The sequence below is a fragment of the Oikopleura dioica genome, chromosome PAR (assembly GCF_907165135.1).
Source record: "Oikopleura dioica chromosome PAR, OKI2018_I68_1.0, whole genome shotgun sequence".
NCBI lineage: Eukaryota > Metazoa > Chordata > Appendicularia > Copelata > Oikopleuridae > Oikopleura > Oikopleura dioica.
The window spans coordinates 11,347,334-11,365,334 of NC_137293.1; the positions used below are offsets into that span (position 1 = coordinate 11,347,334).

At 39.0% G+C, this 18,001-nt stretch overlaps 4 protein-coding genes across 4 annotated transcripts; 2 read left to right on the top strand and 2 right to left on the bottom strand.

Moving 5' to 3' along the window:
* LOC145704199 (uncharacterized) lies at nt 1-5,437 on the top strand. Its single transcript, XM_081781637.1, has 4 exons — nt 1-84; nt 2,619-2,730; nt 3,398-3,510; nt 4,562-5,437. The coding sequence occupies exons 1-4, from the start codon at nt 56-58 to the stop codon at nt 4,728-4,730; spliced, it is 423 nt and encodes a 140-aa protein (XP_081637763.1). The 5' UTR covers nt 1-55; the 3' UTR covers nt 4,731-5,437.
* A 4,621-nt stretch (nt 5,438-10,058) lies between these two features.
* On the bottom strand, nt 10,059-13,711 carry LOC145701822 (transmembrane protein 26-like). The gene is made up of 10 exons (XM_081779039.1): nt 13,182-13,711; nt 12,941-13,022; nt 12,788-12,876; nt 12,514-12,704; nt 12,179-12,358; nt 11,247-11,330; nt 10,785-10,983; nt 10,449-10,744; nt 10,200-10,407; nt 10,059-10,157 (listed from the first exon to the last, which is right to left on the bottom strand). The coding sequence occupies exons 2-10, from the start codon at nt 13,005-13,007 to the stop codon at nt 10,122-10,124; spliced, it is 1,350 nt and encodes a 449-aa protein (XP_081635165.1). The 5' UTR covers nt 13,008-13,022; nt 13,182-13,711; the 3' UTR covers nt 10,059-10,121.
* A 250-nt stretch (nt 13,712-13,961) lies between these two features.
* LOC145701824 (uncharacterized) lies at nt 13,962-14,792 on the top strand. Its single transcript, XM_081779040.1, has 3 exons — nt 13,962-14,065; nt 14,109-14,362; nt 14,405-14,792. The coding sequence occupies exons 1-3, from the start codon at nt 13,997-13,999 to the stop codon at nt 14,790-14,792; spliced, it is 711 nt and encodes a 236-aa protein (XP_081635166.1). The 5' UTR covers nt 13,962-13,996.
* A 492-nt stretch (nt 14,793-15,284) lies between these two features.
* LOC145703558 (cullin-4B-like) lies at nt 15,285-17,999 on the bottom strand. Its single transcript, XM_081780934.1, has 10 exons — nt 17,710-17,999; nt 17,370-17,666; nt 16,979-17,322; nt 16,639-16,934; nt 16,444-16,595; nt 16,266-16,397; nt 15,997-16,221; nt 15,790-15,955; nt 15,556-15,746; nt 15,285-15,512 (listed from the first exon to the last, which is right to left on the bottom strand). Exons 1-10 carry the CDS (start codon nt 17,935-17,937, stop codon nt 15,357-15,359), a joined length of 2,187 nt encoding a protein of 728 aa, XP_081637060.1. The 5' UTR covers nt 17,938-17,999; the 3' UTR covers nt 15,285-15,356.
* Between the last annotated feature and the right edge of the window lie 2 nt (nt 18,000-18,001).

Genomic DNA, 18,001 nt, shown 5'->3' on the forward strand with positions numbered 1-18,001 from the left:
TAGAGAGAGATTGAGAAGAGGTCACGTCAACTTTGTCCAGAAGAATCTAACGAAGATGAAACTTTCAATCATTGCCGCTTCATTGCGAAAGGGTTCGAGATTTTTTTTTCTTTCAAATTCAGAGAATCATAAACGAAGAAAAATTTAAATGAAAAAATGTCAACCGTTGGTTATTTTCTCGTGATAGTCTTACTGACTGTTATTTTTTGCGCCGTTTTGAGTGTTCTTTTCGTCTATTTTTTTGCGTACTCAAAATTGTGAATTAAAATTTCCAATTGAAGAAAGAGTGGCTATTTTAAATCAATTCATTTTAAGTTTTAAAATTTTATAGTTCAGTTGTCCATACCTTATCTTCATGCTCATAAATTTCTCTCCAGATACTGCAATTTTGTGGAACTCTGCGTAACAAGCACGTGGAAATCGCTCGGATTTGTGGCAAAGGGTCAGCCCCCCCCTATTATACGCTTTGACTTTTGTTTTGCTTAAGGGTACTACCTTCGATTTCCCCAACATTAGCCTTGAATAACCCTTTACATGGCATGGATAGCGGGTATCATATGGCCTCTAAAAGTTAAACTATCTTAGATCTTTAATCTGTCAGAGGCGTTTTTGAATAGCTCAATGAAAAGTCGGCTAATTTCTAGCTTAAAAATATCATTGTTGCAAAAAAAGACTGAATAAACGGCGAAATAGCTCGAAAAGTAGCTTGAAAACTCAGCCTGATTATATTTTTTATATGTAAATTGAACCTTCATCTTAAAAATGACAGAAGGTTTTCTTGATTGAAAAAGGAAAAATACCAAAATTAATTTTTTGAAAATTGTGTCTCTATGATTTTGCTAAAATTAAGCATTTTTCAAAATTTGGCGACGCATTTTTGTCTCTAGAAGCTAAAATTTCTTAGTTCAAGAATTAATGATCTCGCCATAATCCTCATCTTGTTCTGAGCTTCAAAACGACGCCTTATTTGAAAGTATCGGACACCAAAAATTTTTTCGGAAAAAATTCTTTCTAGTAAAGAAATCAATTAAAACTCTAATTATTATGAAAACGCTTGACGTTATGAATTAAACGTTTGGACCTTTTTTGGTCAGAATTTTATGAGGAATTCATTTCCGATGAAAAATTTAACATAACCGGTCATTGGGGTAATCGACGGTTGTACCCTTAACCCTGTCCAGCCAGTAGCACGTTTAACCTGTATTTTACGGGCAGCGGGCAAAACGTTGACCCGCAAACGTCATCACACCCAAGGTGTCTGGCAAATAAGCCCGTCCAGCGACTCTCGCGGCCCAAAATTATCCACCTGGAAATTCTAAAATTTTTCATAATTACTTCTTTTCTCTTTAAATATAAGCAAGGCGCATTTCTGTATATCGGAATGTAGCCAACGAATACGTGTGAAAAAAGTTCGAAACGAGCACATTTTTTTAAAATCTGAACTTTCAAGTTATTTAGCGAAAGCTTTCTTCCTTGATTTTTTCTTTGACTAAAATTGATGCTCTGGAAGCAGAAATATGTTGGGATAAGAAGCCGCATTTGCAAGAGCATTAGGAGTTTTATCACCCGACAAGATTACACAAAAAAATCCTGGTCGAGGTCAAGCTAAGCAGACCTCTAACGTTAACTTGAAATTATCTATGTTTGATTTGCTTATCTTCATTAACCACTTGTCTACCATTACTGAAAGTCACGGAGCTTCTCTTGTTCACTTTTTTATTTAAAAATCAGAAATTGGAAAAAGCTGGGCGGAACATGAGCGCAGATACTTTTACAACTTGTAAATTACAAGTGCTCAGTAGAAACAATTTTTAACAAATGTGAGCTTCCTAAATAAATTATTCTTACCCTCCTTTTGGGTCGTTTTGATTTTATTTTTCTTTTATAAATTAAAAAATTTCCGAAAAACAGATAAAAAATAAGTTACTTATTATACTTAAATAACGGCACGGCAACCTGTGTAGAAAACCTGAGTCAGGATCTTGAAAGATTTTGATTGGACAGTATTTTTCTAGCGCTTTTAAAAAAGCCGCTTTTATCAGAGCACTTTTAGGACCCTGACTCAGGTTTTTTGGACAGATTGCCGAACCAAAGAACTGGTCTACTTTGTCAATTTTGTATTCAATCAGACATTCAGGAAAAAATATCGAGAAAAAAACTGCGCTGCTATTTTGTCAAGCATTTCTGCTGGGATAACAACGTAGTTACTCGCTAACCACTAGGCCTGCGGTTGCACCTTCAATGCCCAGTAAATATGTGATGATCAAGTTTAGAAAAAAACAAAGAATGCAGAGAACGTGGCAGTAATGGGCGAGTATGCTCGCAAGCTGCAATTAACCGCATGAAGATAACGGAAAGAAACACTTTTCGCATTCACCAACTAAACGCGTGAAAACGTGATAACCCCTTTTCAGATAACATTTTCTGCAAAAACGACAAATTCTTCGTTTTCAAGTTAAAATTCCAATTTCAAGTTCGAACCTTTTCAATTTTTTAAACTGACCTTTTATTCGGCAATTTCTAATGAATCTGTTATTCCAAGATCTCTTCGATTAGAACGCTCTCAAATCGAGGTTGCAATGAAATTGTTTTAGCAATCTTTCTCGAACCCTCAAAAAGCTTTCCGTTCAAAGCAGAAACCCTCAACGTGATCAGCACTCAAAGACTCTTCTCTACCTTACCGACTTGGAGCACGAGTTTCGTTCAAGAACAAAACATCTAGATACTAAGGTGAGATTCGATAATAGCTTTTCTTAATAAAATAGAAATAAGGGTGTCACAGTGCTAAATCTTGAAAACAAAAGCTAGCCATGTCCACGTCCTCAAGATTCTTAATTGCTAATCTCTTTCTAATACTATCTCTGGTTCGTAGAATAGGTGTTTTCCAGGTTTTATCGTCGAGTACTTATCGTCAAATAATCCATCCCTGATACTCTAATCGACTCGCACGAGAGCATGTTCCTCTTATCGTAAAAGCGGGATTCGGTGGAACTTGTTGTCGGGCGACTGGCGAGCTGGCTTCTTTCTAAGCCCCGGCGAAGCACCGCTCGACGGAAACGGCCCGTTCATTTCGAGTTGTCCCCTGACAGTCAGGAATCTTGTAAAAATACGCAGTTCCGCGCGCCCTGGTGTTTACCGAATCGCACATCAATCATCACTGGCATTTTTTGTGGCTCTTCTATGTTCGAGGCCGGAACTGGCTTACGCTCGAAGTGGATTTTTAGAACTTCTTTTTCATGTCAAGATTGATCTTACGTTTTTGGATCAATCAACTGTATAACTCAAATTCATGAAAATATCTTTCCTATTGGCAAGTCCAAACATACTTAATTTTAATTTTCAACATCATGTCAGCACAATGTTATTACCGCTGCGAAATGTAACGAAACAAATTCAGGATGAAGTAAACGAACAGATGAGCAACATTGTCCAAATGTTCCACGACCATCGAACAAGCTCATGCTACAATCATCGCGCTCACACGCAAGTAAAAGGCCACCTGGAATCCGCAGGAACAAGTGAAAAACAGTTCGTTTTCGTTAATCCAAGCTAATTCAACTAAAGTTGGACAACTATTCGCACGCTTGGAAGATGGTTTTGAGCGTGACGTTTTCGTAGGGTTGACTGAATGGCTTTGGAATACCAAAAATACCGCAAGTAGGAGGACGAGCTATTAAGGCATGACTTCCTGTTGACATTCTGTCTGCATAGCTACATGCGGTGTAGATAGCCGATCTCAGGGGATTCTCTTACTTCTGTAATTGAATTATGAATCCTGTTATTGATTTTATATGTTCGTAGGAAATTTAACGGTCGACCTCGCCACAAATCATATTTTCCGCGCTACAAGATGAAATAAGTGTTGATGCTTCTTCTTCGAATTCCACTAAAGGGGCAAATTAGACTTGATCGGAAAAACGCTAGGTTTCACGGGGCCAATTATCAGATGAAAATTGCCACATCGAGTCGTCGAGAAACATTTTTTTCAAGTGACGTTTCTTGACGGAAGTTTCTTATTATGCAAAGAAAGGGATAAGGTGTACTTTAAGACTTTTCAGGAAAATAAAGATTTAGGACTAAGAGGCACCTGTTTCAACCCTTCTATCTTCTGATAAAGCTCTGATCCAATTATCAAATAAATGAGCTTTGAAGCCATTTAGCGGCGAGATAAAAAAAAACCACCATGAGGTGATTTTTATAGAAAGTTCCAAAGTACTCGCGAAATTTTTATGCGAAGGAATTTTTTTATCTGTATTCGGAATTCATAAACTATCGTCGATTTTTAGCGCTTGATCGTGCAGAATGGAAAGTCACAAAGGAAAACAAGTGAGGATCCACCGTTAAATAATCCGTTTATTCAATTTTTCGCCAAAACAGTGGCCGCAATCACCATTTTTCGAAGTGAAACGTTGTTGCTGGTTAAAATACCACTCCAGAATTGGAAAGCGCTGGAAACATGTCCGTTCCTTAGTTATATTTGCCGCCATAATAGATGGCTATTTGCACAACAAGCATTAATATGAAAATGCGGCAGCTTCTGAACTCTTTTTCACTTTGCTAAAGATGGACTCATGGATTACGCAACCATTTTGACGAAAATGATCGACCATGCTTTTGGAGACTGTGAACAGTACATAGGAATGTTGAGAAAAAATAATGATACCGCGAGAATTCACGAAAAACAATACTTTTATTTAGCCAATCAGAGCTTTATAAATAGCGCCATCTAACGAGCAGTAAAAAGAAAAAAAGAGGACGCGTCGTTTTTCATTCGAAAATATGCTAATTGTGAGCTTACAAATTGAAAAAATTCTGACACGTTTTAGAAATCTCCCATTTTAGGGAATTACCCCATCATAAGTATCGCGTAAGCCTAAATATTGCATGAAAATCTCGAAGTCGGTATATTTTCTCAATCACTCGAAAGATATCGCCGGCAAAGCGGCCGAACTGCGATGGAAGCTACTCGAGGACCCCAATGCAGAAGAGGATTATTAAAAAGTTTTTAGTTTTAAGAAACTTTCCAGAGCCGCAAATCGCTCGCGAAAGTTGAACAAAAACCAGCAAATTCTCCCGCTTTTGTACAAAATCACCTCCAAAAAGTTCCGATCGCAGCAGAGAGCCCACTTTTTTCAAAAATCTCGGAAAATTTTTCTTACCAAAAAGTTTCGGGGCCTAATTTTCGAGCGAAGAGGGTTCGAAACTTTCAATTTTTACATAACAACACAAAAAATTATAAAATCGCAAAAACGACTTTCAAAAAAATATTTTCGACATAGCTCGACTTTCGCCGATTCAAACTCAAAAAAATGGTAAGGCTTTAGAAAAAAAAATATACCGGAAGAGGATGAAGATGAAAGAAGAGTTCGAGTGCTACAGTTTTAAGTTTTAAAACTTTTCAAAAACCGATTACTTGTAAATAAACTTTATACATGCTTAAAAATCAAAAACTGCTTGTTGAAAATCCTTCATTTTTATCGCAAATTTAAAAACTCATCAGCTTTCTACGAAACCACAGAACGCATGCAATTCCAAAAGTCGCGGCAAAGAACAGTTCCAAAAGATTTGCAATACGTATACTCCAAAACAGCGTTGCCAATTTGTTGCAAGAAAACACACCCTTTATGCTAATTGAATTGTATTTTTTCGCGGTTGAAGATGCTTCGCGCGATTCTGACGTGTTTCTAGCAGTTCGAAGCCGGCTTTAGAATTCTAGTGCTGATTTAACGAGCAAAATCCTTCGAGTTGTGAATACTGTATTTTACAATTGAAGAAAAACAGACATTTAACAAACATAGACAAAACAGTATTTAACCTCCGAAAGCCACAGTTTAGGTGTATGAATCTATTTCGTGTTTCTTAACACTCGATTCAAATTTTGAGAGAGGCCTCTTTCTATACAAAACCGCGCTGAGGAGCCGCGAACGTGCAGTGCTCCAAGAGGCGGTGTACTAAAAATGCAGATTTACGCGCACAGAGGCTATTGAATCGGATCTCTGATAGCATCGCACCACGTTTACTCTCTCCAGGGAGTATTTTGCTAAAGCAAGAAAATAGTTATGATTCATCAAAAGGGGAAATTCGAGCTATTTCCTGTGTGAGATTTTTATAGAGAAAATGTCAAAGTCAATCATAAAAAACTATGATAAGTAAATATTACAATTAATTATTAAGGGGGGTTTTTAACCTTATCTACAAGAAGAACCTTTCGTCCTACTGTTGTAACCATCGTTCAATGAAACTTTTATTTTAGTATCTTCTCGGACGCTGGCGACTCGTTGGATAATGTTTCGGTCCTTTCAGATGCTAGTCAATCCGATCACGAGCAAGAGCAGGTAGTTCACAAAATTACGCTGTAATTGACTTATTGTAACGTTTAGATAGACGAGGAGGCTTATGCGCAATATGCAAAAGAGAAAGAAGGCTTTTTCAAAAGGATTGTGGGAACGCTTACCCTCAAGCGCAAGAAAAAGGCTCAAAAAACTGTCGCCAAAGACATTAATCTTTAACTTTCTAAACATCGCGGACAGTTATGCTGTTTTAATCGTGATCTTTGATACAAAACAGAAATAAATATTTATCGCAATTTCGCAAAGGCTAATTGCCACTTTCGGGAATTCTAGTGCTCGAGTTATTTTGTTTTCCAAAATTCAAGAGGCGCTGACGAGAGAGTGCCCATTTTGGCAGGTGCACTGCGTCTAAGACTTGAATTTATTTTCCGCTTTCCAACACAAGATAAAAATACAAACCATAACTTTCTTTCTTTAAAGTTTTTCTATATCGAAAATTTTAGTTGACGAATGATGAGTGAAGTTAAGCTTAACTTAAGCATAAATGCACCAATAAAGCTACTAGGGTCGGCACCGACCACCATTTTCCCAGGTCGGGTTTGTCGGTCTCCCAGAAATTGGGCGTAATCCGTGGTCGCTTTGGTGGGTCGGGTCGCCTTACTTTTTTTTCGGTTTTTGGTCGGTCGGTGGTCGGTTTTTGGTCGGGTTGGGTTGTGTGGATCCCCCCCCCCCCCGATTTCTCAAGTCTTTACGATGGGTGTCTATGTGGCATTTTTTAGAATCCCCGTGTTCTGAGGATCATTTTGATATACTATATGTCCCCCTTACGAGCATCTTTACCCAAAATTTTGACCCTCGAAAATCGTAAAAATGCATGTAATTTGTACTAAGCGTGAAAATCCCAATTTTTTCGACTTTTCGATGTCATCGAAAATAGACGTATAAGGGGTCTTTCGAATGCTTACAGTGCACTGAGAAAGAATCTGATAACCGCATTCAGATTTTCGGCCATAAATTGGCGCTAGAGAGCAATTTAGAGCCATAAAAGGGCCAAAATGGCATCAAAAAGTTTTTCTTAAGAAAAAATTTTTCTTACTAAACCAAATGACTTCTCTGTACAAGAGTTTGAAGATTAAACTCTATTCGTTCTGAATCTAGTCCCAGATTACTTCTAGTTAAGCCCAAAAAAAAGGATTTTGCCGTTGAAAATGGCCCAAAACGGCGTTTTTTCAAAATTCACTAAGTTCAGCGCCCCCGTGTGGCAGGTTTGCGTTGACGGATTTTTTTCTCTGTACTAGAGAATTAGCCGCTATAAGCGAGCTTTCATTTGCGCTATTGCACGTGTAAAATGATAAGCCCAAAAAAAATAGTTCGCCATTGAAAATGGCGAAAACGGGGGGGGGGTCCCTTAAGACAGTAGAAAATCATTTTTTTTCAATATGGGAGCGCTCGAGGCATTTTATTGTTGCAAAAAAAACCAGGCAAAGTAGATTTTGGAATTCATGATTTATGATTTATTTCTATATTTACACTCTTACAAATTCTATTTGCAAATTTGCGTGGCAAGCACTCTCTGGCAAGAATGCAACCGCGTTTTAATTAATGCCAAGAAAGAATGAGAAACGAAACAGAGCTTTGGTTTGAAGAAAATGGTTGGAAAATACCAGTCGGTATTCTTAGCGTTGGCTCGCTTCTTTTGTTCGTATGTTTTAATCCGAAGAACTTGAGGACGAGAGGAGTCGAAGTGGCGAAAGAAAATACGAGTAGAATCTGCGTGAGTGCGTTTTTATATCTTTTCGACATTTTGTAAGTTTCAGAATTATGCTTTTATGAAGAAAAATTATAGATCCGATATTGCCCTTGGAATTTCTTTCATTATCAGAGGCGAAATTTATTGGGGAGTCGCGACGTTTCTTCTCGTCTTGATATCTGGCTGGCTTGTTGCGGGCTACTCATATTTTTACAGTTCAAAGAGGATTTATGGAAAAGATGATGATACAGGATCATTGGCGATCGGTCACGTGTTCCTTGTCGGTCCATTTATGCATTACCTGCATTATTATCAAATAATGAAAGCTCGACAACAAAAATCGAAAAAAGTAGCTAAAAAAGAGCTCAATAAGATACGAGACGAATTGTTAAAAATACGAGCTCTTGAAGCTGCAACGGAAGCTGCGCCCCAGGTTTAAGGCCTTCACATCGCTCTTTAATATTCTTTGCTAGCTGTTGATTCAAATCTTCTTCATACAAAAATGTCTCCATTCTGATTCCGACGAAAACTGTATCAGCACTCTTCAGATTTTGTCACTTATCAGCTCCCTCCTCACTTTTACGTACATGACAACAAAGAGGAAGAACTTACAGTACAAGTCGAAGCTGAATACGCAACGAAAACTTTATGTCTTTTTCATGGTAAATTTCTTCTTCATCATTGATTCAATAATTATTTCAGCAATTTTTAATCGTATACCCACGAATCTACTTTCTTGGTCTATTTTTCTACCGCCGGCATATTGGCTGCCTTGTTCTTTATATCATTCACTGGCTAATTATTTTCTGGTTCAAGCATACGCTGGAGACGAAAGATAGAATCATGACTTTTCTCGATGTTTTTGTGTTTGATTTGGATGACGGAAGGATGCTTGTTGGAATTTTCAATTTTATTTTGATCTGTTTCGAGAACTGGGTGATCTACATGGCGACGAGAAAGACTTTGCAGATATCAGAAGAGATTCAGCTCAGTGTTTATAATATTGTTCCGGCATCAATAATTTTTAACATCTTTTGGACGATCATGATTGCACCAAGAGCGTCCGAAAATCGTGAAAAATATATAAAAGTGATAAAAACCAAAGGATCAAGTTTAGGAAAAATAACATATAAAGAAAGAGCTTCTTCTATTCTAGAAAAGCATCAGTCTTCTGTGTCGCGTCCTTCTTTGTCTTTGTCGCTGCCTTCTTTGTCTTTGTCGCCGCCTTCTTTGTCTTTGTCGCTTGACGAATTCGTCTATAACTATGACTTCGATAATGATACAAACGATGATGGTAGAGACGATAATGATGATGGTGAAATATATGAACTGAAAAAGGTCAATTCTGACATGTCTCCTGATGGGAAACTAGAAGTTCCGAAAGACTTCCGGGAAGAATTAAGTCAAAAATTAAAGTCAAAATTGAGTCAACCCAACTCTTCCTCGTAACCTATTTTACTTAAAGTCTTGAGTCAAGACGCCTGACATATTTTTAATCTGAACCTGAGAATAAATGAAACTTTGATCAAAACTTGGAATTTGCCTGGCGTCGGATTTGCCTAACGGGATTTTGACCTGAGCGTCGGATTTACCTGCAAGGTCAAACCCCCGTTCAGGTCAATCCGACGCCAGGTCAAACCCCCGCTCAAGTAAATCCCCCGGCAGCCATTTTTTTCAATATAGGAGCGCTCGAGGCATTTTATTGTTGCAGTTGAACGTAGGTTTCCGACCAACCCGACCAAAAAACACTCACCGACCGACCAAAACTGACCTAAAACCGACCAACGTCCGACCAAATCCGACCACCGACCAAATAAAGAAAAAAATCTGGGTTGGTCGGAAATCAAATCAACCCGACAAAACCCGACTAGGTCGGGTTTTGGTCGGAGGTCGGTGCCGACTCTAGCCAATAAAGGGCAGAGACTTTTAGTTAATTACCTGTTAATAACAGTCTGTTATGATATCATTGTTATATAACAATTTGGTGTCTCATTCGATCCAGTTTATTGTTATAAATTCTTGGCAGTAATAAGTTAGTAACAAAATGTACAGTTTTTTTTTCATATTTGTCCTTCGATTTTCTAATGACCTCTGGTAAAGTATTCTTTTCTCGTTTGCTGAAATATATTTTTAAAATTCGCCGGTCGGATCAGCATTACCCATAAGACTTTGAGTCTATACAACTGGAGCATCACAACGAGTAGATTTTTGAGCGTGAAAAAGATCATCATTTGTGATCGGATTCCAAGTTGGAAGATGAAGTAGCATCGTGCGACGCAGAATGGCAAATCTTGAATGAACAAGGTCATCAACATTCCCCACACGTCGGGGTTCTGGAAGAAGCCCTGGCAGCAGCTTCCGCAACATCTACAATTTTTTAAACGCTCTGATGCTTATCGGCGACTTACTGTTCTGTATCTCGCCGCGTGTTGTCTGAGGTAGTCGCTACGTCTTGCTTTCTGGCGGTCGATGCGGTAAGGACAAAGTTGAACTGCATCAGCGACCAAGCCCAGACGGACCAGATCATGTAGTGAAGAATAGCGCTGCATTCTGAAGGGTCTCCTTCTTCGATCGTCTCTGAGACAAATTCGAGGATATCTGCACCAGTTCCAATGAAAACTAAGAGAAGCTGGGAAAGCTGCTCTCGGGAAATTCCTCCTCGGGGGAGCATCCATCGGCCAAGAACGAGGAAGAAAAGTAAAACCTATCATTTGTTAGACCCGATAGCAGCGAAAAGGCTTAACCTGATGAAGGCCTAGAATCCAAACTCCTTCGTCAAAATTACTCGTCAAGTCGCGAATCAATTCTCCACTGTTGGCGATGCCTTCTTTGAGATTGAAGTTGATATCATGGAGGACATCGAGCGCGTCATCCTTAAAACGATGATCTCCAATCAATGGCGGGGTCGAACTTGGTGTTGGGACGGCCGCTTTCGAGGTAGTTCTAAAAATGAAAGATTCTAACATAGAACTTGCGGAAGAAGAGAGTTAACTTTATCGCCAAAAGGCGCCGCAGAGTCCCGCTGTCTCTGTAGCGATTTATAACCAAACGCCAGGAAGTAGATTTATCATTAATTTAAAAGGACTCGTTTCCTTCAAAAGTGAGCTGAGTTCTTCCTTGGTGTCTTAAATCAACACCTGATTAAATTATCTACGGACAGGTACAGCAGTCGCGGAGTTCAGAACTGTTTACAATAGGTTACTTACGTGGAGAAAGCGTCAAGGTCGGAAGAATTGACATTGATAGAAAGAACATCGCGGCGCTGTCTCAACTCGACTGCGGGCTCAGTGCTAAACCGTGATTAGTTGTCTGCCTCGTTTATCTATTAACCAGTTAGAAATCTAAATATAACACCACAGTCTCGGCCACATGCTCCATCAAAGGACTCACTATCCGTCTAACTCGCGTTAGACAAATTCGACTATCATCTACTGTAATCACCGATATATAACAATCAAGAAAACAAATTGATAATTCTGTTTAATTATCAACCCTAGCTTTTTGAACACCTACAAAAACAAATACAGTACACTCGCACAATTTGGCCCTTTTTTGTTTTTGCGATATGTCGAAAAAGGGCCGAATTGTGCGGGTCCGAATTGTGCGACTTCCGAAAAAACTTTTTTAAGCCCCGGTTGATTAACTGTCAGTTGATGTTGTTTTTGCTAGTTTTAAGAAGTTAATCTTTTTAACACTAGTAAACTTTGTTTCTTGTGTTAAAATTTGATGTGAAAAAGCTCGAATGGATAGTCTCATAGGAAATGATGCTCCTTTCCCACTGAATCGCTCCTTTTTCACTCGAACTGAAACGCCGATCATCGCCGAATAGTCGAAGTGTTGGTCATGTGAAGTTAAAGGTGACAAGAAAGCCTGTCCATGAATGGATTTCAGTTCGTTCCTATTTTTGAAATCTGCTAAACACGCACACTCATTCACTCTGATCCTCGAAAAGGGATGTAAGATACCTAGAGATAGAGTATTTCTAGCGCTTTTTTTTCAAAATGAACGAGAGAAAAACCAAGCCATGTACCTTTGGTCAATGAAAATCTTTTCAAAGCTCCTGTCAAATGAGCTCTGGTTAATTTTAGAGTAGTATCTTGAAAGAGTTAGTAAAGTTTAAAGAAAAATTTTTACTTACTCTTGACAATCGGATTTCTGAAGCTGGTAGAATTGATCGAATTCGAGCATGACCATCGAAGGGATGATTGATATCAGGTAGAAGAAGACGGAAGGGCAGAAGTACTTGTAGTCTTCTCCGCCTCGTTTGTACAGGGTGATGAAGGTTTCGAAGAAAAGTAATACTAGACCAATAATATTGCTTATTCAGGTTTTCATGTGATTTGAAATGCATTCCGTTACCAAAGGGGATAATCGAATTTAGGTTTATTTATCGAAAATTACTAGTTCATTAAAAAGTCTGACCTAACACAATCAAAAGAATGTTATGGCCTTTAAGAATTAAATCTTGAAGACCAATTCCTGTATGGCATCCACCAGGGCATCGAAACATCATCAAGCGTATTCGCTGCCGAAAGCATCACCCTAGAAAAGGCGATACTCGCATGCGCTGCAAACATGATTCGCACGAGGATAGCTTTTATCAGCGGCGTTAACTCAGTTGTTCTCTTCTTTTTACGGCGCTTTTTATTTCCAGCTGATTTTGTCTAAATGCCTTTTATTGGTACACTGTTCACACAGCGGATGAATGGGTAATGGAATTTAGTGTTTTTGGTGTAAATCTACTTACGGATTGAGAAACGACAGTTCCATTTGTGGCATCAGTTGTTCGGCTCTTCTGGAGAAGTTTTGGTTTTTCCGTCACGACGAAAGCTTTCTCTGAAATTTATTTTTGAAAACATGAAGTTCATTGACCCTAGAAGCAGGTCTCTATTCAAGTTACCTGATTGGGAACGATCTGATGTTGTAAGTGTCGTTTCTGCAATAAGGGTGACCTGTTCTTCGGACATCTTTAATTTTTTGAACTAAATATTCTTTTAGATTGAATAAAATGGAAATAAGGTCTTGTCTATTTGTAGTTACATTCTGAAAAAATAGCCATGATGACTTGAGTCTTCTATGATTTCAAAAGTTTATTCTCTTTGATTCTTATCTCTGTAATTCGGCTGAAGTTTTCAATTTACCTATTGTTAGGAAGAGGGAGGATAAAGTAAGGCGCTCGATTCCGTGGAAAAGGACACAAGAAAGGCCGAAGAAGGAAGCCGAACTGGGCAAACACGCCGCCTATCGAGAGAGGTACCCTACTCAAAACTAGAGAGAATACCCAAGGAAAGAAACACGGGCCCGTCCATAAAACTAATGACTAAACAGGCGACACTCGATTCTCTGTTTTTATTTTCAATCAAAATCAAGGACAAATGTTTGTGCGCTTCATTAATTTTTTAACACAGAAGGCCCTTTCTTGGCAGAAGATTTGTCTACGTTTCTAATAAATCTCGTGTATTACAGTAATCTTGGATTTATGAGCCTTTCTTCTTTATCCATACCTTTATTGTCGAAGAGTTTCTTTGTTCAAATTATCAGTTTGATTCTCTTTTCGTTTTTTTTTCTCAATTTTTTGCGGCGTAATAAACAAGGACTCTAGCGGGCGAGTTTGATGCTCTCATGAACTTCAATACAATAAAACAATAGGTCGTTAGTGACTCGCCCAAGAAATTCCGATGTCTTATAATTTATAAAAGACTCAAAATAAATTTAAACTAAGGAGATCATCTGAATTTGCCTTGGCCGGCAGCTATTATTCTCAATCGAAGAGAATTCTTCAATCGTAAAAATGATGGGCTCTCTCAACACTTATGAATTATAAAACATTTATGTTCTCTACTTATACTGGTAGTTATTTCTCTAGAACAGCGATGAAAATAATTAAAAATAATCGATTAAAACAGTTTGTTTTGACCAACTTTGAACTTTGTAAAATTGCAAATTGACAGAAGCCATGGTTGATAAAAGAATGAAAAGAAGATTGGAGATAGAATGGAAAGAACTCCAGAAGCATCTTCAACAAGTATGCTTGGGAATTGTGCATCTTATTTCAAAAATGAATTCAGTTCTGTGAAGGAAAAGACCCTATTACGGTCAAACAACTAGCACCAGAGCTGTGGAAGGTGTCTTTCCTGGGTCCGAAACAGCCACTGAAAAGGGTGCCGCAAAAAGGACCACTTCCGAAAAAGGACCGTTCGATTAACTTCAACATTGAATTTCCCGAAGATTGGCCATGCAAGCCTCCGCTTATGTACTCTACGGATAGAGAGGACTATCCGTATCTTCTTCCAGGAAATCATGCCCCTTTCGATATTCTCAAGTAAGGGAAAACTTTGTAACCCTTTTATTAGGTATTCTTTAGGGCAAATTACGCCGCAGCAATGACAATTCTCTTTCCAATCCTCGGAATATACTTTCTAATCAACGGTAATATAGCTACTGAATCAAATGCGGCCGTCCAACAAAAAGACAACCGGCGCCAACCCAAACAAGCAAGAGCGACTCAATTTATTCCATTGCCGAGTTGCGCTTATGATGCTCTCCGGAAGATCTATGCTGATAACCAAGTCATGGTAGTTGTTTGCAACTCCTTTCAGATGACAGTCGAGCAAAGAAAAAAACGAAAAGAATTAGCAGAAGTCGATCAGAAAATCGAGGAACAACGAAAGCGAAAGTTATCTATCGAAGAAAATATAAGAGAATGCCAGGCGAAGAGAGAGAATATTGAAGAGACCCGAACTTCCTTGTGACTCGAGAATAAACAAAAAAATTTATTTGCTACCACTTCGATTTCATGAGTGTTGAACATTTGTTTTAAGAGAATTTATCAAAGTTTCTGATCGCAACTGATCGACTTCGATTGAGTCTTCGTCAGTGGATTTTTAGCGAAGTTAGGGTTTGGTTGTTAAAGTTTGATGAGAACTTTCCATCCATTTATGGAAAGCTGACTGAAGTACTCATCAGAATTTAAGATGAGTCTTCTTCATTGGGTCAGTCGAAAGATGGTGTTAGATTTATCTACACGAACGTTCGGTTAGCAAATATTGCGAGTAATCATCCCCAAAGAAGCACGGTAAAAATAATGCCAGGTGGTCTTATTCCAACCGCTGTTATGGTGCTCAAAAGAATCATTTATTTGGAAACTATTCTCATACAAGTAGAAAAAAAAAGATTTATTTTCCAATTCGTAGGCTTTTAAATTCATCGATCTCATTCTTAAAATGTAACTTATGCATAGATGCAAGACCATGATGTTTTCTTTCGTTGAATGAAGTTTGAACCAGTTGAACTGTGAAAGTAACATGTAACCATTCTCACGCGATGTAAGCGTATTTCGTTGCACAGTTCGGATCTCGCTCGATAAAATCTCGGTCGATCAAATGCTCGATTCTCTTCTTTAGGTCTGGAGGCGAAATCGGGAATTTCAACTGCTCGAATAGCGCTGCCATAAGTTCCGGATGCGATAATGTCTAGTTTTAGTTGTAAAGAGATCCTTGAAAGTTTTTCACTCGCCTTTTTCGATTTCATGATTCTGACAATAGCAGCGTCGATTTGAAGCTGTCGATCTTGGAATATCTGCTCAGTCGTTTCTCGGTTCTCCTCAACGGTTTCTTTGATTTGCACCTGGTTTATTTTCATTTTGTACAGTTTGTAGGTGAAATCCGGATTCCAACGGAACTTGTCGCTTTCTTTTATCTCTTTCCCTGCAACGTTGTGATGGGTAATGGTGGCGACTAGCTCATTTACCTTTGCTCTCTTTCAATAAAATTCTAGCTTTCGGATTGCAGCTCAAAGAATGAAGCTGCCGACGCATTGTTAGATTATCCATGTTTGTTGCTTCCTTGATTTCGCTGTAAGTGAGGCTATCCGCGCGATTGAAAAGCAGCAAAATAATTCCCTGCGCTAGTGACACCTAAAAATGCTCATTGATCATTGAATTATGTTCAAGGTTACCTGAAGCTCATGTTTTCTGGGCTTGCAATCCGCCCTCGTGTAATTGGCGATAATGAGGAGGGAAGAATTGTAATGGGCGAAGGTAAGCTTGCGCTGGTGGTGCTTCATCGAGTAAAATTTGCGGAAATGCTCTTGAAGGTTCATAAATGAGTCGGGAATGTTGCAGACCAACGGCTGCTGGTCCCAGTTGCCAGTTGTCAGGATATTGACACTCAGCTCGATGTCCTGAATAGTGTTTTTAACAAATCTTTCAACGAGAGGGTCTCTACCGTGTCAGGACACTTTGGAGTCGCCTTGTACTGGACCATCACTTCTCTCGATAACTCAATGTCTTTGAACATCCCTTCGAGCTTCTGAGTAAATTGTCCGCCGCACTCTTCCTTCAGTTTCGAAAGCATCGCCTGGAATACGAAATGAATATATGTCTTGCTCGACAAGTGAACCTACCTTTTCTGCATCATCAGAAGCTGATCGACTGTGGAGAAGACGCTTGGAAAGATCCGCTTTATAAAACTTTTCAAAAACGTCCTTTCCGTGAATCAGTCGGAAGAGCGACATTATTTCATCTAGTTTTTTGTCCAGTCCAGCATCATCAACCGCTAGAAAATAAATTAGAGAAAAGATCGAAGGAATTTGTTTTACCTTTATTTCCTGACTTCATCAATCCATCAACATACTTTGCGATCAGCTCCGCCGGTCGATTCTTTCTCACATTTATTATATATTGGAGGGCGTCCTGTATCGTTGAATGAAGCAGGGTTTGACTGTTGAAGCACTCTTTCCAAATATTGTAGACGTTCGTCTTGAATTCAAGCATTTCCAGGACCATCGTGCTGTCTTTCTCGGGATTAACCACGATAGAGCTTCCTTGGCTGCGGACATAGTGGTTCAACTCTTCTTTTAGCGCAGCAAGTCCGTTTGCATCTCGCTCGAAAATTCTTAAAAATCAAGATTAACGCCCCAAGTTTTAATAAAAAACCACCTGTATAAGCGCTTCAAATCGTCAACCCGCTTATCGAGCATCATCGAGCTCAAGCCTCTACTGGCAATTGAGTGTAAATGATCACCAATGAGCTTGATTTCGCAGACGCTCAGAAGTGGTCTAACTGTCGAGCTCTCCAGATAGGAGTTGGCGCGTTTTTCTTCCTCTTCCAAGCTTTTTTCCACGTATTTTAGGTACTCGGGTACTTCCATCGTGTCGAGTTTATTGCGCGAGTCTTCTTGATAGAGTTTTTGGGTCTCTTCGTAGAGAGCTGTTTCGAAGTCGCCATAGTAGCGGACTGCGCTCAACATGCCGATCAGTGGCTTCAACAGGCTGCGTTCTATCTATACGAATAAGCAGAAATCGACAGCAAGAATCAAATCAAACTTACCAGTTCTCCCTTTCGCTCCGCATGGATTAGTTTCATCAAACCAGCGATGGTAGCATGCTTGATTTTCCTCGTCAAAATGACATCACGAAAGATGTCGATTCCAGTATCCCAGAGGCCTCCGTTTTGACTTTTTCTGTCAAGTTTGAGGAATAAATTGATGATTAGCGTGAAGGCCTTGCAATGATCGTACCAAATACTGTTGAGTAAATTTAAGAAGGGAGTTATATCCGCCAATGAGACGCTTTCTAGTCGATACAGTTGTGTTCTCGTGTGATCTTCGCACACCTTTCTCAGTTTCTAAGTCAATTTAAACAAAGAAAAACACGAAAATGAGTCTTACAAGATGAAGATTTCGCGCTAAATCCTTGTGCCCATCAACCAAATTCGCGACAACTTGATTGAGCCTTTCCAAGCTAAACTTTCTGTACGAATCTTTGGTCTGTATCGCCTGAACAGCTTCCTCGAGCATGACCCAGCTCTCATTCTCATAACTCTTCGGTAGCTTCTTCGGACCGGACCAGTTTCTGATCACCAGTTTTTTGTTGCCAATCTGCGGCTCAAATGCCATTTTTCCCGAAATTCAACTTTCAGTTTAACAAAAATATGATCTGAAAGCAAAATTGTAATTTTAA